The 23,623-nt window shown below is 44.5% G+C and overlaps 1 protein-coding gene across 1 annotated transcript; it reads left to right on the forward strand.

Moving 5' to 3' along the window:
* Positions 1-69: 69 nt before the first annotated feature.
* Positions 70-23,400, forward strand: KCNK17 (potassium two pore domain channel subfamily K member 17). Its single transcript, XM_020999474.2, has 5 exons — positions 70-1,783; positions 4,833-4,947; positions 14,768-14,928; positions 15,472-15,646; positions 22,546-23,400. Exons 1-5 carry the CDS (start codon positions 1,499-1,501, stop codon positions 22,788-22,790), a joined length of 981 nt encoding a protein of 326 aa, XP_020855133.1. The 5' UTR covers positions 70-1,498; the 3' UTR covers positions 22,791-23,400.
* The last annotated feature ends 223 nt before the right edge of the window (positions 23,401-23,623 follow it).

The following is a 23,623-nucleotide window of genomic DNA, read 5'->3' on the forward strand; positions in this document are numbered from 1 at the left end:
TTTCTAAATAATGCTCTTCTATAAGCAGGCAATCCACATGACCGCAGGAAACAATTCAGACGAGTTCTGGGGAACCTCTAAAGTTTGCCTTCCCATGGAACAGGATGGGAAGATGTTCTAAGGATGGTCTTAAGCCTGGGATAGGAGTCAGTTAGTCTGAAGGGTAGAGGGATGGACAAGACCAGGGGTCCCCAAATATTGCTGTGCTCTCCCCCAAAGGCCTGCTGGTAAACAGAGAACAGTAAACAGAGAGGGGCAGCATGTGGGTGCCCCTTATCTTGCCATTTTTAATGCCTTAGGCAGATGAGACATACTGCCTACACCTCTATCCCTTTTAACAGTGTGTCTTCAGGAGGGCAGTGTCTCCCCAGCAACTGTCTCCCCAACCTCCCATCAGTCAGCAAATGTCCAACTAATCTCACAGCTATTAGCATAAAAGAGGTGAGGGGGAGGGCTGGAACAAGAACATAATCACATCTTTACCGATTAAAGAAGAGGAAGTAATCTGGTACATAAGAGGTGACAAATTGACATAAAGAACTTTCAGAAGATGAAGGGTAAGTGATCCCAGAATGGGAGAGGGAGGTATCAGACTGGAAAAATAAAGGATGGGCTTCCCCCAATCCACACAGCCTCAATGGCTGGTAGAAAACTAGGTGCAACATTTGGAAGCAGAGGGTAGGCTGAAATGACCTACAGTGGTCCCTTATTGACTGAAAAGTCTCAGTCTGGGCAATTTCCTCAATTTCTCTCGGGTTCTAACAATGATCCTCACCCCGTGCCTAATACTCTGGGAGTGGAGATGGAGGCCCCGGAAAATGGGTTGGTAGGATCCAAAAAGGCCAGTTAGACAGCAGTCATGGGCCTAGGTGAATAAACTAGGCCTCTTTTTCTTCCTGTGTGAAGTTTCTGTGGGCTTTGACTGCATTTTGTTGCTCGAGATAATAGGGGCTCTGAGTCCTTCTCCCACTAGTCTCTCCCCAGCTCTGCCCCACCCCTTCCTCTACCCCTCTGGTCCTCTTACTCTGACCTTTTTAATCCTTGCCCTTCTCCCTCCCTCTTCCTGTGTTCCCTTCTTCTTCTTCCAGCTTTTTCCCAGTCTCTGGGGACTTCAATCTGATCACACAGGCTGCTTATTCTGCACTGGGACTGAGGGTAGGGGGGAGGCGGTAAATAGCGGAGAGGAGGGCCATAAGCCCTAGATACCAGGGGCTCCGTATTCTCTTGGGGGCTGGGGATTGGATCCTTGTTCGGGGTGGGGCGCTGGAGCCGGCTCATATTCCCCTAGGGAGCCCAGGACCCGACAGAACAAAACTGCAGGCACTTTCTAGGCAGGGAACTAGCTGGTCTACCCGGAGCCCCTTCCCTTCCCTGCTCCGGCTCCTGACCGCTCCTAGAATTGAGTCCATCCCTCTCCCCCGGCCTTCTAGGATCAAGACGACCCCAGACCCTTCCCTCCCTTTTCCCCGGCCTAAGCCCCGGAGGACTCTGCCCAAGCATGTTAGGACAGCGAGACCAGGCTGTCCCCGAGTCCGTGAAGAAGGTTATGCAAAAGCCGAGGGTCAGGGAGCGTGCGCCGGACTGGGGGCGACGCCGCGTGATGCCAGGGACGCCACTGCTCCTATGCTGCTACCTGGCTTACCTGGCGTTGGGCACGAGCGTGTTCCAGGCACTGGAGAGCAGCGCCGCACCGGACTACGAGGAGGCGTCCCTGCAAGCAAAGTGGGCGCTCATTCACAACTACACGTGTCTGGACAGAGCGGCGCTGGAAGCGCTAATCCGGGTCAGGCTGGGCTATTTCTCTGGGTTACCGGGGCGAGGGGCGGGAATGGAGGAAGGGCTAGGGGCTGGGGACTTGAGGAGGGAAGGGTCCTGGGTGAGTAGGGATGCTAGGGCTCCTCCTCAGAGGGGCCGACAGGAGGTAGACTAGGGCAGACAGGGCTGGGAATGTTTCCGTTGAAGCGTAAATCTCTATTAGGGGTGGGTTACCAGTAGGCTGTGGAGTGTAAAATAGGAGGGAGTGTCTTGGCTGTGAGAAAAAGTGGGACCAGTTCATCTGCGGTGGGCAGGTGTTGGGGCACACTACACCACACCCCCAGCTCCTCCCCTTTCCGCCCACTCTGTGTTCCTGCCGCAGATGGCAGCATTTTGTTCAGACCCCACCAACATCCCCTGGGTCCACTTGGTGTTAATCCCCTAGTTCGGTTCCATGGTGTCACTAATATGTGAATAAATGGAGGAGAGTGGGTCCGGGAGAGTGGCCTGGGTATCATGGGCTCCGAGTCCTCAGGACCCCAATTCCCAGCTTTCTATTGCTAACTTACCTTGGAACTTTGCGTAAGTCTGAGTCTCAGTTTCCTCATTTATAAAGTGAAGGTTTTGGACCAGATGGCTTCTAAAGTTCTTCCAACATTAGTCTGAGATGGTATGAAGTGAATCGGGAAGTGCAAGGCCTCGGAGGAGAGGGAAAGGACTCCACCCTTTTTGAGTTGATAGGGACAATTCTACAAGATACTAAATTTGGGAGAACTCTACCAGCTGGGAATTCACCACCACCATTGCCATCCCCAAGCATCAAAGACCCCACCTTTATTGGCAACTAATCCTTCCCCTGTCTGTCCTTCCCCTAGCAAAGGTCAGGAGATTAGAAATTTGAATGAAACAACCTCCCAAATATTGGATTTCAAAAAATCCAGCACTTGTCCTGACAAGCGTGTAGATCCACCTCTTTTCTCCATCTCATCCCACCTCATCCCATCCCATCCCATCCCATCCCATCCCATCCCATCCCATCCCATCCCATCCCATCCCATCCCATCCCATCCCATCCCATCCCAGGAAGTTGAACACAACTCCAAGAAACCAGGTGGAGCCAAGAGTCCATGGGCTCAGCAAAGGGCTGATTTTTCTCCCAACAAAGGCAAAACTGAGAAGATCCTCTTGCCTCTCTGTTGATCTTAAAAGTTCAGGGAAAGTGCGCAGTCCCTCTCTCTCCTCCACTGCCAGCCTGTCTCCTCCTCCCCTCCCCTCCAAGTCCTAGAACTATTCTCTGGGCTGTCACTTTGGAAGTTCCCCACTGCCTCACTCTACAGAGGGAGGAAGGGCTCCATGTTACTCTTGACTGGAAGAACTACATTAAAAACATGTCCTTTCAGTAAGAGAAACACCATTGTTCCAATGGGTTGTAAGGGGAAAAAGAAAAATGAGGAAGAGATTCTGCAGTAAGGGAACCTTCGCTCTAATGGGGGAAATATAGTACCTGAATGAATGAATAGCACTTATTAAGGACTATGTGCTGGGGAATACAAATAGAAATTTGAGACAGTTCCTGCCTTAAAGGAGTTTATATTCTAATAGGGAAGTCAACACATAAGAAAGCGGGCAGGAAAGCGTATTTTCATCTAGTAAGTCATAAGGCTGGTGAGTGTAGCTGTGTGTATCAATTGACAGGAGATGTCCAGAAGTGAGTCAGCAGGCATTTATTAAGCACTTTTTTATGTGCCTAGCACTGTGCTAAGTGCTGGGGGGACAAAGAGAGGCAAAAACAGTCCCTGCCCTCAAGGAGCTCACACTCTAATAGAGAAGGCAACACAAGACATACACAGATAGAGGGGACGTCATTTCAGAGGGGGAAGCACTGGGAACTGTTGGCGGAGAGGGGAGGGAGCAGTCAGGAAAAGTCTCCAGCAGAACGTGGGTTTGAATCTTGAAGGAAACCAGGGAAACTCAGAATTGGATATGAAAGGGCAAAGCATTGTAGGCTTGTGTGCCAGCCAAGAACGCACTGTAGCCAGCTTCTACCACTCAATCATCAAATTTTTAATGTGACCATTTACACCTTGGAAATGGGCAGACATTACAATTCTGAGTTTGATTTATAATTTTGTTGATTGCCTAGACTTGGAAAGTGATGGAGAAAATGTTAGCAATGCAGATTAAACTTAAAAGTGTATTATGCTTTTCTGAAAGCCACTGCAAAGCCATGGAGATGGGTGGGTGTTCTAGAACTGTGAGTAAAACTGTGTAGCTGGATCAGAGAGAATGGAGACTGGATCTTAGCAAGGACCCAGGCTTGGAAAGCCAAATACAGCATTTTATATTCTGAGGGCATTAGGAACTGGTAGAGTTCATGGGGGGCAGGGATGACCACAAAGGAGGGTAGCATGGCCAGATCTGCATTTTAGAAAGAAAAAAAGCAGTTGGATAGCTGAGTGGAGAGAAGCAAGACAGGGAGATGAGTTAAAAGGCTATTACAATGGTTCAGGCAAGAGGCAATGAGAGACATGACTAGCACTGGGGTTGTGTGAGTGAAGAGAAAAGTGGGTATTTAGTAGAGATGTTGTGAAGGTAAATGGGGAAGTTCAGAAGAGAGGGGAGTTTGGGAAGGGAAGATAATGAATTAACAAGTTCTGTTTTTAACATAATGGTTTTAAGACGCTACATACCGAGTTGCAGACATACTGAGTTTTGAGATCCAGTTACAATATAATAGTATTGATTCGATTACAGCTCCCAGAACAAGGAGAGAGGGGAAGGGAAGGCAGAGAAGAGGAGGAGGAGAGAGACAGAGACAGGCAGAGACAGACAGAGAATAGCATAGAAGAGGGTGCCCCCATAGACAGGCAGGACAGATGGCAAGAAGATGGCCAGTGTGGGTTGCTGGGTAGAATTGTCCAGAGGATAGTTGGAGATAGTGGGCCATGCGGGTTAGTATGTGTACTCGCCCAGCCATCTAGAGTAGGAGTTCCAAAACTGCATGCCCTAGAGTATGGTTTCAAAGAAGGTCCACCATGAATAAGTCCCTGAGATCGCTGTGGCTGCTGTCCCTACAGGAGATCATCCGGGAACACAAGCTCGGAATCATCTTCCCCAGCAACACTACCAGCATGGGCCGATGGGAACTAGCAGGCTCCTTCTTCTTCTCTGTTTCTACCATCACAACCATTGGTAGGGACCTGGGGCCTGGGGCCTGGGACACGGGGCAGAAGGGAGGAGATTTCTTCTTAGAGGCCGCTAGATGTCGCACTGCTTGGAACTCAAATCTTGCCTCATGTACTAGCTATATGACCCTGGACAAATCACTTAATTGCTGCCTGTCTCCAGTTTCCTCAACTGTAATATGTGGATAAGAATAAAATCTAAATCACAGGGTTGTTGTGAGGATCAAATAAGATCATGTTTGTAAAGTGCTTTATGAGCTATATAATTCTGAAATCCTTTAAGCTATATAAATGATAGCCATTATTATTTCCCCAGATGGTCGGGAAGAGGGTCTCTAATGCTAGCCAATCATTTAGGCTTTCTAAGGCATTTCAGGGATGGGGTTGTGAGATATAATTCCCCCCAAAGGGCCTCTACATTGGGGAAAATGCCTTCCTCTCTCTAGCATATTTGGAAATGCAATACACAATCAGGGTTTCATTTCAAGGACTGGCTGGCTAGGAGCTTGGGGAAAGTTGTAGAGCTGTGTGTTAGGATGTACTGAATCTCTCCTTAAAATCTTCTAATATGGCAAAGAACTTTAGAAGTCACCTCCACCCCTCAGTTTACAGAGGAGAAAAGCTGATGCCCAAAGAGGGAAGAAGACTTGCCCAGGATCACATAGGTAGACTTGGCTGACAGATTCCAGCCCAGGTCACCCACCATCCCTAACCGTAGGGGCAGGTATCATCATTCTACCTGTTGTGTAATTCAAAAGCACCACCTTTCACTTTAGCCCTGTCCTTGGTGGAGAGCTAAGGAGGAACTTCTCTGTAGATGTGAAACTGGGGAAGGTTGGGAGAGCCAGTCATTTGACTCAGTACCCTCTCCTACACCTGTATGGGACAGACATCTCATGGTGTCTGACGGCCCCTTCTTTCAGCTTTGTACCATATTGGCCACCAGGTGGCAGTGTAAAGCCATCAGTCAGCTTTCTGCCTAGAAGTCGTTTTTGTGTGGGATAGTGTCTAGTTTCCAGTTTGCGGGAGCAGAGCTGAGAGAGGGAGGTTTGCAGTTATGTGGAAGGGCAGAGAGCGCAGTGTTAGTGTCCAGCCTTACCTCTTCTCTCTTTTCTGGTTTCTGAGGTCTGGCTAAATTTGATCTCACCCCTTACCCCCAGCCCTCAACAAGTTTCTCTGACTGTCTCTCTTCCCAGAGGGTAGGATTTTGCTTTTCTTGGTATCCCCAGAACCTAGCCCATAGTAAACACTTAATAATTTCTTTTTACTGACTCCTTGGAATTAAGGAGGGATAGCCTCATAGAATGGGCTGTCTATTTAATTTGGAACTAAAATCATTAATTCTTAGAATCATAAATCTAAGTATTCGAAGATTAAATCAAGAAATCATCATCATCTTAAGAACCCTCCCTCTGGGCAAATATGCTTAAAATATAGACAGCAAGGAAGGGAAGAGAGGAAGGTCTAGTGTAATAAGACAGCCAACAAGCATTTATTAAGCACTGAGTATGTGCCAAGCACTGCGCTAAGCAGTGATGTTTCTGGTCAAAGCCCCTTAGAGGTATCATAGAATCTCAGACTTGGAAGGAACCCCAGAAACCAGCTAGTCTAACCAACACCAGGACAGAGTTATCTTCTATAACATACCTAACAGATGGCCACCCAGCCTCTGCTCAAATGCATCCAGTGTTGGGGAACTCACCACTTCATAAAGCCATCTATTCTGTTTAGAGTCAATTCTAATTGTTAGGCAGTTCTTCCTTACACTGAGCCAAAATTTGCCTCCCTATGGTTTCCGTGGTCTTTTCCTAGTCATGTCCTCTGTGGCCAAGCAGGACAAGACTAATCCTTCTTCTAAACAACAGCCTTTCAAATATTTGAAGACAGCTGTTATCCCCACCTCACCTCCACTCCCAGTTTTCTTTTCTCCAACTCATACATCCTCAGTTTCTTTAAACTTATCAAATGGCATGGCCATCAAGTCAACTCTATCCTGGTGGCCCTCTTCTGGACAGATTCCACCTTGTCAATACCCCTTCTAAAAAACGGCATCCAGAATTGAACACAATACTCCAGGTCAGAGGGCAGCAGGATAGCTTACTCACTCATTTCAGATGCTATGCTTCCATTAATGATACCTAAGATCAAATTAGTAGTTTTTGGCTACCACATTTTGAACCTGCAATTCATTAAAATACCTAGATCTTTTTCGCATGAATGGATTTCAAGCCAGAAAGGCAACCAAAGGCTTGGTTTCCTGGCTGACTTGAGAACCCAGGTCAGCCAACAAGCATTGCTTTACTGTGTAGAAAGAATACAGTGCTTACTTAGAGTGTGCCAAGCACTGTGCTGAGGGGAGAGAGTATAAAAGAAAGTCAAGAAGTTCACATTGTAATTCCCAGATAAACACCTACAAGCACACAGAATTTATACAATGTAAATAGGTGGTAATGGAGGATGAGGGACTGGGAAAGGTCTCTTGTAAAAGGTGAGATTTGAGCTGAGACTTGAAAGCAGCCAGGAAGAGCAGGTGAGAAGGGAGGGCAAAGCTTCTCTTGAATATCTCTGCCTTCCCTGGGACATAGCTCCTAGGTCCTGCCACTGTGGTGCCCCCAAAGGGCTCCCCCTTTTCTCTCTGTCCTTCCTCCCCAAATCTCCTGTGCTTGAGATCAAACTGTCCTCTATGTCACTGCTCTTTACCGCACAAATGACTTTGCCCCTAGCATAAGATTTCCTAATGGCTACTCAATTTCTAACTACATCTCCTGCATCCTTTAGTTGTAGATTTGATTATTTGAATTGAGTGCAATACTTTACATTATTCCTATTAAATTTCATCATCCACTTTTAGCCTCTTTTCATCCTGTTGAAATCTTTTTGTATCCTAATTCCATCATCAATGTATCATCTATCCCTATTAGTCATCCACAGATTTAATAAGCCAGACATCTATGTCTTTAGTCAGTCTCATTGATAAGAGAATACAGACAGCTGTGTGTTATTCCTCCAGAGACCTCCCTCCAAGGGATGTGGTCCACTCATCAGCACTCAACTCATTGGGTTGGGTCAGTCAAGAGTTCGAAACCCACATAACTGTTCTTGTTCTGTCATTCAATCTCTTTCTTTCCTTCATGTCCACAAAGATATTTCAAGTCCAATGCTTTGCAGAAATCCTCATATATACACATTGTTGGCATCCCCACCCCAATCTCTGCCAAGAAATCCCCTGTAATGTAATCATCCTAGCTCATGGTCCTGCCCATGAAGTCACAGAAGATCATATGAGTTAGTTGAGTAGCTCAAGGCAAGAGGTAGCTGATTTGCTAGGTCTAGCTGCACCAAACGCCCATTGCTGGCCAACAGGCCAGGAATGGACAGCCCGTAGCAGTGAGAAAGGGGAGATAAATGGTTGGAGAGGCTGATGACACAGTAGGAGTCAGTATCATTACCATCACAAAATCACAGGATCATAGATTTAGAACTGGAAAGTTGGGTCTAAATGATAACCTCTGAGGTCATTCCAGTTCAGCTGCTTAATTTTACCGAAGGGTGGAACTAAGGCCAAGAGGTCAAGTGAATTACTCAGTCATACAGATAGTAAATGGCAGAGTCTGAATTCAATCTCAGGTCTTCTGACACTTTCCCCAGCACCAAAAAGAGGCCCTAACAGATCATGTGCAGCCATCCTCCTTATTCAGGCCCAGGCCAACAGACCTTAAATTTTGTGTTTTGTTAAGAAGCCATGTTTGTGACCAAGGCACAAAGGAAAGGAGCTGGATAGTTAAGAAGGGGCTCAAAAACACCCAAGATGTGGGTGGGTTTTTATCTTCTCAAATTGAGACCACCCCCAGAATCAAGTGTGGTTTTCTAAAATTCAGAATAGTATGGTCCTGGCCATCCTTCTGAACTATTGGTCCCATCTTGGAACCCTCAGCACTACCCCCTCAACCACCCAAGGAAGCTGGTTCTCAGAATATCTGAGTTTAGCTTGAAGGATGAGAAGCACCGAGAGAACAAGGAGGTGAGATAATACAATGCAATGCAACATAACACAGCACAATACAATATAATCGGTACAGCATTTCATTCTTAGCCCCCTGAATTTACACAGAGTGATGCACAGAACAGTAAAATGTAATCACCTCCCTTAGAGGATTATCATTTAAATGGGGAAAATTGACATATACGGATTAACTCCAGAGCATTTTTAAGGCAATACTTCATAAAATGTTTAACCATGATGCAAACTGTATATATAAGAGCTGAGGAGACAGCAATGGAGGTTTAGTCAAGGAAGGCTTCTTAGAGGAAGTGAGATGAATATATAAAGGATGGTAGGCTGGCAAGCAGCATGAGCCATGGTGTGATACAATACACCCTGTGAAGGGAAACCAGGCTGAATGGGGTGGGGGGAAGTGAATAAACCCAGGTACCAAAAGACAGCCAGATGTGACCCACCTGACCCCTGGGCATGGACCCACAGATTTTTATTCCCTACCTCCTTTCATTTACATAATCAGCCAGCCTACATGAACTAGTAAGGAAGGACTTTAGCACCCTGCCCCCCAATACTCACTATCGAGTTGCAAAATTGCAAAACAAAACACAAAGAGACAAAGAAGGTCTCTTGTGGAGTGCCCAGTGAGATGTCCTTGGCTCTTTGCTACTAAACATTAGAAAAAGGCACCGATGATATGCTTACCAAATGTGTGGAAGCTTCAAAGCTAGGATGGTTAGCTAACAGGTTGTATGACCCAGCCAAGGATTCAAAAAAAAAAATCTAGACAATCCGGAACGTTGAAACAAACCTAACAAGATGGGTGCAAACAGAGATCAATGTAAAGGCTTAGATCATTGCTCACAAAAAAATAATTTTTCTCAAGATAAGGAATGCTAAATCTAAGTTAGAAGTTAAATTTTAAAAATTTAAATTTAAAAATTAGAAAAGTTTAAGAAAAATTCCCTATTCAAGTTCTCAGATCTCCTGAGAGGTCTATCCAAAGACCTCAAGATAAGAGTGCCTGTGATAATGGGAAATAAAGTTGGAGAGGTAGAGTGGGACCAGGTCATTTAGGGACTTTAATCCCAGACTAAGGCATTTAGACTAATTCAGTCACGAATCACTGGAGTCTATTGAGCAAGGAAGTGACTGGATCAGAGTGGTACCCTAGGGAGGGTAGCCTGACAACAGTGTGCAGAATGAGTTAGAGACTGAGAAATTGTTAGAAAGTTAGGTCAGGAAGATCTTGAGGCTACTGTGATACAAGGGAGAGGGAATTTAGCATTTAGAATTAAAAGAGCTAGATGTGAATCCAGATTCTACCAGGCCTTGAATTCTCTGAACCCCAATTTAGTCATCATGAAAGGCAGCATGGAGCCAAGATCTGGGCTGGAATGTCCCCAGAGAAACTCACTACCTGTAGGACCCTAGGCATGTCACTAAACATCCTTTGATCTATAAAATGAGGATAATAATGGCATCTGCCTCATAGGGTTCTTGTGAGGATCAAATGAGAAAATGTATGTAAAGCATTTTACAGACGTAAACAGCTGACAACTGAAATATCAGCCGCTGTTATTGCATATAAAAGGAAAACAATACTAACGCTGCCTACTTCATGGAGTGGTTGTGAGGCTCAAAGCAGATAATGTCTATAAAATTGCTTTGAGAGTATAAAGTACTATTATTTTTCTTCCGTTAAAGTCACCGTTTCTTACTTCTTGGGTGACTTTGGGCAAATCACTTCACATTTTTGAGCCTCAGTTTCCTTGTGTGTAAAGTGAAAGGGTCCAACTGGATGACCATTAAAGGCCCTTTCATCTCTAAATCAGTGATCCCAAGTCTTCCTATGATACTACATCATGGCTTGAAGTAGACACCAGGACTCTCAAAGGCTCTGTTTGGGGAGGTACCAGGGTGCCATACAAAGAGAACAAGTTTGAAACTCTCAACTCTGCTACTTAACTCACTCTGTGACTATGGGCAAATCATTTGATCTCTCTGGCTTTTAGTTTCCTTCCACACAATTCCTTCCAGTTCCACATCCCTAATCCTATGACCACTAGAGGGCAAGCCTTGGCAGGTCCTAGGAAAACTAGAAAGGGATGCTGCCCTGCTGACAGCCTGCTGCTGTACAAGTTAGCTAAGGGCAAGTATGCTGAAGAGACCCCACAATGGGAATTTTTTTGACCCCAACTAGTCCTAAAGACATATCTGCAAAATGGAGAAAGGATTGGGCTCTGCATTGGTGCACTGAACACTCACATAAATGAAACAAGAGATATTCTGAAGTATTGACTCAAGCCCTTCCAATGTCTCCTCACTGGGGAGATGGGTGACTCAAGTGGATAGAGGGCCAGACCTAGAGTCAAGAAGACCTAAGTTCAAATTTGGCCTCAAGACAATTACTAGGTGTATGACTCTGGGCAAGTCACTTAATCTCACTTTCCTCAACTGTAAATCAGAGCTAATAATAGCACCTAACTTACAGCGCAGTTGTGAGATAGAGATAATATTTGAAAATGAGATAATATTTGTACAGATCTTAGTACCATGCCTGGCACATAGTAGGTGCTTAATAAATGCTTATTCTCTTCCTTCTTCCTAATGGCATGAAGGTGACCAGAGTTTCTCACAGGCTATACCAGAGGAACACAACCACTGGCAGGTTCTACTGTACCAAGCTGAAAAGTTTACAGATACAGTGCTATCAAAGTGACCATATTTCCTCTCCAAGGATCAGACCAGCTATTTTAAAACAGAGGCTCTGATTCAAGTCAAACTCAACAATATTTATCAGGCACTTAATATGTAGCCTAGCCCAGTGGCTACAGAGCTAGGCTTGGAGTTGGGAAGGCCTCAATTTAAGTCCCTCCCCCTCTCCTGACTTTGTTATCCAAGGTAAGTCCTAACCTCAATGCCCTGGAAACTATGACTAAAGTTTCACAACAGTTGAAGATCTGTTTTCATTGGTGGAGGGAGTTTATTCATCTGGAGTTCCCTTTACACACATCTAAACTATGTCAGCCAGTCAATGAGCATTTATCAAGTGCCTACTATGTGCCGGGCACTGTGCTAAAAGCCAGGGATACAAAGAAAGGCAAAAAACAGTCCCTGTTTTTAAGGACATCACAGACTGTAGAAGCCATATTTGTAACTGAGGAATCAAAGGTAGAGAATAGTTGGGAAGGAAAAGGAAGGAAAAATGTGTTGCTGTTTTTCTTTTTTTTTTAATTAAATTCATTTTTTTAATCAATGGAAATCAAATTTCTTTCAACCTCCACCCCTCCCCTCACCACAACTGGGGGGAGAAAAAGAAAGAAAAACAAAACAAACCCTTGTAAAAAAAATTGTGTGACTATGTGTATATATGTGTGTATGCATATATATTTATGACTATATGAATATATATGTATATGTATATACGTACAAGTCAAGCAAAACCAATTCCCCAATTGGCTGTGTCCAGGAAATGTATGTCTAATTTTTCACCGAAGTCCATCTCCTCTCTGTCAGGAGATAGGTTGTTGCTATTTTTATTATCATCCTGTTCTACCATTTCTGAGGAGCTTCAGAGAAAAATACTCTTAGGACAAGTTGCTATACTGCTATTCTTTTTTAATATTTAAAGTTCTATGGACAGGTAGATAAAAGTAACAGCTTTTTGTAATTGACTAAAAAGTGTTGGGATGTAAACTCTTCCTCTTTGGGATCAATGAAAGCATCTTCAGGACACCTCCAGTGGCAGACAGGGCAAAGGGGGTGATAGATACCTCTCCCTGTTACCACATGTTTTTTATCTCCTCTGCTTGGTCTCTGTGTTTTGAAAGCTTTCCATTCCATACAGCTTGGGCATTATGAGTGTTTGGTATGACAACAACTATTTTAGAAGTTGCTTTTCATTTTTTATGGATCCATGTGATATCCAGGCAATTGTGGGCAAATAGTTCTGTCTGTAATAATGGTCCAGTTCAAGTGCATTTTATTGGCTGAGTCCTCCAGGATATTGTGAAGTCTATATTTGTAGTATGGGGACTTGTCATATGTGAGTCCATAAAAGACAGCAAGGTTCTGACATATACATAATTCTAGTGAATGAGGCATGTTTTGTATTTAGTATTTAGTAGGTGGTAAATTTTTATAGCCTAAAGTAATGTGTTGCACAATTTTTTAATCATTTCCTTTGTATAATCTACATTGATCATTAAGTCCCTTAAGATCCTCTAGTTTCTGGTGGCAGTAACCTGGTCTGTAATTGCCATCATAAAGCTCCTCAATTTCCATCAACAAGTTCACATGACTCAGCCATGTATCATTATTATTATTAAAATTACATTAGTTCATGTGTGAGGGAATGGCAGCCTGGACTAGGGTAGTGATGATTAGAATAATGAGGAATCAATAGATATGAGAAACCTCTTGGAGATAATAGAATAAATTGATTTTAGCTGGGTGACTAGTAGAATTGACAGAGATAGGGAGCTTGTTTGATTTTAGATTTAGCCTTCTTTAGTAGGTGGGTGGATAGATGGATGGGTGGATGGATGGGTGGGTGGGTGGATGGATGGAGAGCCTGAAGTGCTAATAGAACTCCTACGTGGAAATAACATATTAATAGTTGAAAATAAAGAACTGAAGGTACACATGTGGGCATCAAACTAGACTTGATGATGGTTGAATGAAGAGAATGTAAAGAGAGAAAAGAGATGGCTCCCAGATGAGAATAGTTAGAGTAATAGGGGATAAAAGAAGAAACAGAGAAGGTTAGAGAAGCAGAAAGGGAATCAAAGCAATATAACAAGATGGGTGGAATAAGGAATAAGCAGGAAAGGGGAGAAGATAGGGTAATAGGCATAGGGTAGAAGGACAATAGTGAATAAAAATAAGATGGAGGGAAATTCACAAATAGTAATTATAACTTTGATGTGTAGAATGATTTTACACACACACACACATACATGTACACATATGTGTGTATATATGTATATATGTTTATATACACACACACATATTTGTGTCTCATGGTAGCCATGTCTAAGGTGGAGTGGGGAGGAGGAACAAAAAGAAATTTACATGATAACTTTATTATATATTTCAAAAGAATAGCAAGCTGTACATAATAGATTTGTGTTTCACGTGCAATCATCTTTTTTTATTATACTATGTTATAGAATTGCTTATTTTATCCCATAAATTAAAAATTAAACAAATTAAACATTTTAAAAATAATACCGTGTTCTAAAAGCCAAGGGGAGGAGAGTATGCTGGAGTGGTCAACAGGATTGGATGCTACAGAGAGGTCAAGAAAGATGAGGCGTAAGAAAAGGAAGTCACCACTGATCTTAGACTGGAAAACAATTGCAATGAAATGGTGGGAGTAGATATCCAGCTGCTGTAGGGTTAAGGGGCAGAGAGGGAGAAGGGGGACAGGAAAGGGAAGAGAGAGGAATGAAGGAATAAAAAGGAAGCTGAAACTCTTTAGATGGATGAGACCTTCCTAAGGTCATGGGGTTCATTTAGAATTGCTCTCCCCTGTCTCTTTCTGCATGGCCAAGGAGGAATTGGGCAGGGCCCTCAGCTAGCGGCTGTCCTATACCCTTCCATCTTCACCATCTCCAATGGAAAAGTGGTGAAGGAAGGAGGAAGAAAATACTATCCCATCTTTTCCCCCGTTTTCTTTGATCCATTCCTTTCTCCACCCTTCCTGGACCTGGAAACTCTGAGAACAGAGAGGCAGAAGGGTCTAATAAGGTATGGTCAAGGGGGTAGTTTTGGGATTATCTCCTGTAGCTATCCCCTGTAATACCCACCTTCTGTTGTACCCCAGGCTATGGGAACCTGAGCCCCCAAACAATGGGGGCCCGCCTCTTCTGCATCTTGTTCGCCTTCCTGGGAATCCCTCTCAATCTTGTGCTGCTCAACAGGCTGGGATGCCTCATGCTCTCCTGGGTTCAACATTGGGCCCACTGGCTGGGTGGGACCCAGAAGGTAAGAGACATTGAAAGGGGAAGAGAGGATTTGGAGGCATTGGCTACAAGTCTGGGAGAAATGGAGCCAGATTCCCCACAGGGAACATGGGGGTCATTTCTGAGGATGGAGAATCCCTTGGGAGGCAGGGGATCTGGGGGGAACATCACTAAAGACAGGAGTCACTCTTAAGGATCAGCGATAGGAATTAGGGACGGGAAAGGAAAGGTCGCTGCTTAAAATGGGGGGGGTCACTGATTGGTTGGGAGGTCCTGCTGAGTTGAGGGATCACTTATGGGGATGGGAAAGGGCCTTTCTTGGCTGTGTCATGGGGAGCCAAGAGAAATGCTAGCTAGCTTATTGGAGGCCCAAGGGATAAGGGTATATAGGTGATAGAGGACAGAATGGGCTACTTCGGTCCCAAGTCACTGCTTCATGCCTCCAAGCTCATCCTGCCTCTACCTGGGGACTTCCTGATCCATGTGATCCATCCCTTGCCCTGTTAGATCCACGCCCTCTCTCTCCAGACATGGCCCATGGTTTCTTCTCTGTATTCTCTTACAGGACCAGACCAGAGCCCGGTGGTTTGTTGGTTCGTGCGCTTTCTTCTCCGGCCTCCTCCTCTTTTTCCTGTTGCCTCCACTTCTGTTCACCCACATGGAAGGCTGGAGCTATGAGGAGGGATTCTACTATTCCTTCATCACCCTCAGCACTGTGGGCTTTGGTGACTATGTGATAGGTGAGAAGCTGGGAGGGAGGGGCAAGAAGACTTCCAAGGGTCATCACAGCCATTCCCGGCCTTTGGGCTAGACTGTCTCTCTATCCTCCCTTTCCTAGTGATCCCAAGGGTAGATGATACCTTATCTCTGATGGTCCTTACCTGAGACTCTCACACCACAGTTAGCCACTCTGCTTCCTAGCTATGGCTTTGAGAGCCTTCCTTTCCTCCTCTATAAAATCAGGGAGGACCTCTATGGTCCTTTCTAGTTCCAAATCCTGTCATCTATGATCCTAAAGCGCTTAGCGCAGTGCCTGAAACATGGTAGGTGCTTTATAAATGCTTATCCCCCTCTTGTTCCTTGCTACGGACCTAAATTCAGCCCTAGAATTAGAGATGCTCAAGCTAGGCAGCTACCTACCACTCAGCCGACAATGACGCACCAAGGACACTTTTTAGCCCTGCTATGTATTGATATTTTTAAAGAGATTCCAAATTCCACTCTAATTTTTTTTGTTGTTGTTGTTTTGTTTTGTTTTGTTTTAGGCAATTGGGGTTAAGTGACTTGCTCAGGGTCACACAACTAGTAAGTGTCAAGTGTTTTGGTCTGAGGCCACATTTGAACTCAGGTCCTCCTAACTTCAGGGCTGGTGCTCTATCCACTGCACCACCTAGCTGCTCCCCTGATCAAATTCTACTCTTCGTGGCACATTTTTTAGGGAAGCCTCAAAACCTCCCAGCTGCTCAGCCACACACATTTTCAAGCACAAGAGGGCTCCATCTTCCAACCTTGCCCAAGAGTACACAAAAGGCCGGTCTGAATTTTTCCTAAATCCTTCCCATTATAGGTTTAACCCTTTTTTCCTTTGGTCCTCAGAGGAAAATGAGGATACTTTGGTCCACGTTCTCCAGCTCTTTGGCCAAAGGCACTAGAGACTGTGAGAGATTCAGTGAAGCTCTATCTTTCCTGCTGGAGAAACAGCTTAAAGTAAATGTCTGAGTGGTGGGGTAATAATATTCTCATCAAAGAAAGTTGAAGGCTCAGGTTAGTGTTTCCTGGGTCACCCAAGAGGAAGAAGTCTCCAGGGAAGTCTAGACCTCCTCCTCCAGGCCCGCCCCACCCCCACACCCCATATTGGAATGCCCAGTCCTAGGAAGGTGGGGCAGGGGAGCCTAGTTGACCACACATCTGTCATTCCAGTCATACCTGAGCTTGTAAGAAGAGCTATGGTCCATGTAAAGTAAAATACATAGCTCTTTGAGGACAAAACAAGAGACTGGGTTCAAGTTTGACCCCTGACACTGACCAGCAAACACATAATTCCACTTCCTGTGGGCTCATTTTTTTCATCTATTAAGTCAGAGAGGTAGACCAGCATTTTCCAAAATGGGTCCCACAGAACCATGTTGTCCAACTTCCTGAGTGGGGGGTGGGGGTCTGTGAAAACCTATTACTAGTCTTTTCTCTCTAAAATTTTAAGTGCACTTTACAAAAGATATATTATGGCAATTTTACAGTAGGAAAATTGACATGTTGCTAGTCTTTTCCTCCTAAAATTTTAAGTATGTATTTTAAAAATATTGTGGCAATTTTTCCAGTAGGAAAATTGACATATTAATCCTTTCCTCTAATATTTCAAGTCTCTGTTAAAAGAATATTGTGGCAATTTTCCAGTAGGAAAACTGACATATTGCTAGCCTTTTCCCTCTAAAATTTTAAGTATATATTTAAAAATATTGTGGCAATTTTCCAGCAGGAAAACTGACATGTTGCTAGCCTTTTCCCTCTAAAATTTTAAGTGTATGTTTAAAAAATATTGTGGCAATTTTCTAGCAGGAAAATTAGCTTATTCTCCTGTATTTTGCTACAAAATTCCCCCAGCCCTACCATCTCAGTGATGAACTATGTCCTCAGGCTTCTCACACAACCAACAGTATCTATCAGTTATGTCAATACAGCTGAAACTCTGAAGTGTCCCCTGGTCAAATCAAATTATCTCTAAGGGCCCTTCTAGTTCTAAAAAAAAATTATCTGATTCTATAATATATATATGCAGTTAGGCAGGCAACAAGTATTTATTAAGTACTTAATATATGCCTAACCATGTGCAGCTGGGTGGCACAGCGGATAAAGCTTTGGGTCTGAAGTCAGGAAGACTCATCTTCCTGAGTTCAAACCTGGCTTCAGATGCTTATTAGCTATGTGATCCTGGGCAAGTCACTTCACCCTGTTTGCCTCAGTTTCCTGATCTGTAAAATGAGCTGGAGAAGGAAATTGCAAACCACTCTGGTATCTTGGCAAAAAAAAAAAAAAAAAAAACCAAAAATTCTAATGAGGTCGTGAAGAGTCAGAAATAGTCTCAATAATGACAATAACAATAACAACAACCCTGCGTTATGAGGAAGAGACTCAAGGAAAGGCAAAAGACAGCCCTAGCTCTTAAGGAGATCACAGTGTAATACTGGAGATAACACATAGATAAACCAGTCACATACAAGATATGGGCAGAGTCTATCAGGGCTCTGGCTTGCCACCCACATTTAATTCTCAGTGTAAGCATTCATACCTCAGAAATTAGCAATGACTACAGATCAAGACCTGGTTTATTATTTTGTTGATTGCCTATGCTTAATGCTAAGAATGCAAGTTAAATTTAAAAGTGTGGGGCATACTTTTTTTTTCTGGAAAGCATGGTTTTTAAACATTTACCAGCGCACCCTTGTTTTGCTCTATGTAAATATTACTTGAGCTCAGCAGTTTAATAGAAGACTTAGGAAATCAAGTCATTATCAGACTGGAAGCCTAGTGACTGGAGAATGATGATGATGATAACGATGATAATGATGATGATGATGGTGTTGATGGGCATTTATGTAGCCCTTTGAGGTTTGCAAAGTGCTTTAGATCCATTGGCTCATTTGAGCCTTGCAGCATCCCTGGAGTAGCTCAGATAGACAGACAATACCACTCTGATGGCAGAAAGTGAAGAGGAATTCAGAAGCCTCTTGATGAGGGTGAAAGAGGAGAGTGTAAAAGCTGGCTTGAAGCTTAACATTGAACAGCTAAGATCTTGGCAACTGGCCCCATCATTTCTTGGCAAATCAAAGGAGAAGAAATGGAAGCAGTGTCAAATTTTATATTCTTGGGCTCAAAGATCACTGCAGATGGATACTGAAGACATGAAATTAAATGATGCTTGCTCCTTGGAAGGAAAGTCATGGCAAATCTGGACAGCATACTACAAAGCAGAGATATCACCTTGCCATCAAAGGCCCATATAACCAAAGCTATGGTTTTTCCAGTAGCAATGTATGGCTGGGAGAGCCAGATTGTAAGGAAAGCTCAGCACCGCAGAATCAACACTTCAGACTGTGATGCTAGAGAAGACTTTTAAGAGTCCATAAGACAGCAAGGAGATCAAATCAGTAAATTCTTAAATTAATTCAGTCTATTCTTTGGAAGGTCAAATACCGAAGCTGGAGCTTAAATGTTTTGGCCACATAATGAGAACACTGGGACTCATTGGAAAAGACTCCGATGTTGCAAACTACTCTAGTATCTTTGGGAAAAAGAGTTTGCAAAAAAAATGTTGGGAAAGATTGAAGGCAAAAGGAAAAAGGGGATGGCAGAGGATGAGATGGATGGATAGTGTCATGGAAAGAATGAGCATGAACTTGGAAAGACTTCAAGAGAAGATGATAGAGGATAGAAGGGCCTAGCGTGCTGTGGTCTATGGGGTCCCAAAGAGTCAGAAACAACTGAACAATAACACTCAGAAGGAAAGCACTGGGGGAAGGAAGGGAGGGGAGTAGAAAGGCCTCCTACAGAATCTAAGTTTTGAGTTGAGTCTTGAAGGAAGATAGGGAAACTAATACCAGCTTTTGCTTTTGCTGTTGCTATTGTTCAGTCATGTCTGACTCTTCGTGAGTTTTCTTGGGTTTTCTTGGCAAAGATGCTGAAGTGGTTTGCCATTTCCTTCTCCAGTTCATTTTACAGAAGGAGAAATTGAGGCAAACAGGGTGAAGTGACTTGCCCAGGGTCACACAGCTAGTAGGTGTCTGAGGCCAGACTTGAACTCAAGAAGGTGAGTCTCCCTGACTCCAAGCCCAACACTCTTCCACTGTGCCACCTAGCTGCCCACTTTATGTGCTTTACATAAATATAAAAGCATCCTGTTAAGGAATATTAGAAGGAGCAAATTAGATAATTCTCCATGGTTCCTCACACCAGCCCTGTAAGGTAGGTGCTGTTATTATCCCTATTTTGCAGAAGAGAAACCTGAGGCTGAATGAGTTGCCCAGAGCCCCACAGTGCCTTTAGACACTTATTAAGTGTCTAAAGCAGAATTCAAACTCATGTCTTCCTGACTCCAGTCAGAGGACTCTACTCCCCTTAACTGTGCCAGTTAAGAGGCAGAGGTGAGAAGGGAGAGTGTTCCAGACCTGGGGGATAGCCCAGCCCATAAGCATGGAGTGATGCCTTAGGGTATTGGGCTCGAGAAACAAGTAGGCTGGTGAATCTGGTTTGAGGAGGAGAGAGATGGGAAGGGCCCAGCTTATGAAGGCCCTTGATTGCCAAACACAGGAATTTTCTATTTGATTCTGGAAGCTACTAGAGTTCACTAAGCAGGGTGGGGTGACATGGTCACATCTGTGTTTTAGGAAAATCATTTTAGTGGTGGATGGATTGGAGTTGGGGCAAAAACAGGGCTTTAATTCTTCCTTGTTTTGATTTGGTGATCCTGCAGGGAGCAGGATTTCAATTCAATTCAATAAACATTTATTAAATGCCTACTGTGTACTAGACTCTGCAAAGCACAGGGGTACAAATAAGAAAATAAAAAAGACAGTCCCTGCCCTCAAGGAGCTTACAATCTAATGGGGAAGAAGATACAGAAAGGAAGCGAAAAGGTGGGGGGGGGGCGGTGCAGGGTGGTCTACCAGAGTGTACTAGCATTCAGGTTACAATGGGGGGTGAAGGGTGGGAGGAGGCAATTGAAACCAAGCTGAGCTGCTGATAGAAAACGCAGTTACCTGGAAAGTTCAGAAAGTCCTGAGCCCTCTGTAAAGGAAGGCTTTGGAAGGAGTTTATTGTTGTGCCCTCCAGCCGTTCAGCAGCTAGGTGGCACAGGACTAGCAGAAAAGACTCATCTTCCTGAGTTCAAATCTGACCTCAGACACCAGCTGTGTGACCCTGGGCAAGTCACTTCACCCTGTTTGCCTCAGTTCCTCATCTGTAAAATGATCCGGAGAAGCAAACAGCAAACCACTCTGGTATCTCTGCCAAGAAGACCCTACCTTTGGTCAAGGAGAGTCAGACGGGACTGGAAAACTAACTTAAAACCAGCACTTCATAGCCGAGAGGAAGCTGTGAAGGTGTTGAGTCTCAAAAACTGAGTCAATCTTTGAGGTGATAAGATAAGCTGAGGGTCAGCTTATCCCATGGAGTCATAATGTTCTGTGGAGTCTAAACCAATCTGAGCTGCTGATGGAAAATAGTTACCTGGGGCTGTAACCCTTTTCCCCAAATGGAGAAACTGAGGTCCATCTGCCAGAGATGATGACCCTCAGACCACAGCAGCAGCAGGGTCATGGATGGAAGCCATCCTCACCCTGGCTTTCAGAGCCTCTTTATCCCACAAACTGTGGTGGGGGTCAGTCCCCCTTGCCAGCCATCAGCTCCCCTCCAGCCCTGCCTCTCTTCCTCCAATTACATTTTCTATCCACTTAAGCCCTTTGCCAGCTGCCTGGTCCCCTGACATTTACGTTTGTGGCAGAAAAATGAAATAAGAGGACAGAAAAATACCTCCTTCCCCCCAGCTCCCCCCTTGCCTGCTGCTAGCTACAGAGAAATCTTGCTCACCACTGATCTCATTTTGGCTCCCAACTAAATCATGGCTCTGAGCTTCGGTAATGTAATCAGCCCTAATCCAATCCCCGCCACTGAGGCAGCAGGGCTACACCAGGAGCGGTACCAAGGCCAGGGAGAGGAAGAGAAGGTGGGAGACAGGAGGTGGGTTTCTTCCCATTTGCTTCCTTCAGTCAGGTATTTCCAGGTGCCTGAAATTAGTTGGAGGGATCACAGTCTTCCGATAAGGCAGGAGAAGGGAGGAGTAGCCCCAGACTCAAAATATCTCTGCCTCTCTCAGGGAAATTGGGGGAGGGGAAAACCCAAAAGAGAGGAAGAAAAGCATTAGAAAGGAAGGCTGAGGAAGAGGATTAGGGCTAGTTAGCTTTGGAAAGGGAAAGGAACCTGGCTTGTCTTTTTTTTTTATATACCTGCTTAGTACACTGCATGCACATAGTAGGTGCTTAAGGAATATTTATTGTATTGTGTTATAATACAGAAAGGTCTTTACCTTCCAGAAGCTCCCAGGCTGAATCTAACAAAGCAACCAACACGTGTAAGGGAATCTATTGAACACACGCCATAAAATATGTTTTGCATGACTTCGTACATATGATCAATATCATATTGCTAGCAGTCTCAAGGGCTAAGGAAGGGGCAAGAGGGAGAGAACTTAAAACTCAAATTTTTTTTAAATGAATGATAAAAAAAAATTTACATGTAATTGGGAAATATTAATGAAAAAAATAAAAATAGATTTTAAAAAAACACACCATAAGCAGATCACCTCAAAAAACAGGGATCCAAGGGGGAGAGGAGGCTGGGGGGTGGGGGGGAGATAATAACAACCATTATTTATATTGCATTTTAAGGTTCTCAAACCACTTTGCATTTGTTATGTCATTCGATTCTCAGAACAATACTAGAAGGTGGGCACTTTTATTATTCCCATTTTGTAGATGGGGAAACTGAGGCGGAGAAAGGTTATGTGACTGGCCCCAGGATCACATAGCTAGTAAGTTCCCAAGGCTGAGACAATCTCTTGAGCTCCTTCTTTTTTTTTTTTCCCCAGGTATGAATCCAGATCGGAGGTACCCAGTGTGGTACAAGAATGTCGTGTCCATGTGGATCCTCTTCGGAATGGCTTGGCTAGCCCTAATCATCAATTTGGTCATCTCTCTGATGGAGAGTTCGACAGTCCTGTGCCCATGCAGCCAAAGAAACCCATGCAGGACGTGGAGATCCACTGGAGACATCAAGCCCCCCACACCCAAATCAACACCTGGGAACAGTGGTGGAAAGCCCACCCGTAGTTGATAATGGATGGAGCAAGACTCCTAGGATTTAGATCGGGAAGGAACTCTAGAGATCGTCTGATCCCTCATTTTACATAGGGGGAAACTGAGGCCCACAGAGGGGGACTGGCTTGCCCTAGGTCTCACACGAGTAGTAAGAAGCAAAGCCAGAATTGGAATTAGGACCCGGGTCTTCTGACTCTCCCCCCCCCTTCCCCCCCAATAACAACTCCCTCACCATCACCACCTACCTACAAGATGACTCGTCGAAGAGATCCTCAATGAACTGTGACCTGTGACCTCTTCCCCTTCCTCCCTGGCTTCCTGCCAGCCCAGTCTCTCATGTTGGCCGCTCCAGAAAAACATCCTTTCCATCACACACCACCCCCACCCCCACCACTTGCATCATAGCTCCATGTAACTCACACCCCAGAGAGTAAAAATCAGAGGCAGAAATGGAGGGTCAGAAAGAAAAGCCCCACTATGTGGAATTTACCCACGAAGAAATAAATGTGTTTGTGTAAGAGAGACGTCAACTCCTCCAGGGCAGGGAGTCTAACTTGTGTCTTTGAATCCCCCGTGCCTATGAGAATGCCTTAAGATGTGCTTAATAAATCTTAAATTGAATTGAATACAGAGGGAGTGGTGTTTGCTGCCCAAGACTTTAGAGGGCTTTGAGCCTGAGACCAAGTACAATAAAAATGGATTCGTGTTGTGTTGATGCTGCTGCTGCCAAAGGCAGCTTATCCTAGTGGAGCTGCCCTCAGAGCCAGGAAGACCTGGGTTCAGGTCTTTCCTGTGTTACACACACTGGCTATGTGATGCCAGACTGATTGCTTGACTTCTCCATGCTCT

This window comes from Phascolarctos cinereus, unplaced genomic scaffold (assembly GCF_003287225.1).
Source record: "Phascolarctos cinereus isolate Bilbo 61053 unplaced genomic scaffold, phaCin_HiC Scaffold_5;HRSCAF=322, whole genome shotgun sequence".
NCBI classification, from domain to species: Eukaryota; Metazoa; Chordata; class Mammalia; order Diprotodontia; family Phascolarctidae; genus Phascolarctos; species Phascolarctos cinereus.

Bases quoted from the DNA above. Each gene is read 5' to 3' on its own strand.
- KCNK17 (XM_020999474.2), top strand. From the start codon at position 1,499: ATGTTAGGACAGCGAGACCAGGCTGTCCCCGAGTCCGTGAAGAAGGTT. The intron at 1,784-4,832 runs GTCAGGCTGGGC...CTGTCCCTACAG, and splicing joins CGCTGGAAGCGCTAATCCGG to GAGATCATCCGGGAACACAA. The intron at 15,647-22,545 runs GTGAGAAGCTGG...TTTTTTCCCCAG, and splicing joins CTTTGGTGACTATGTGATAG to GTATGAATCCAGATCGGAGG.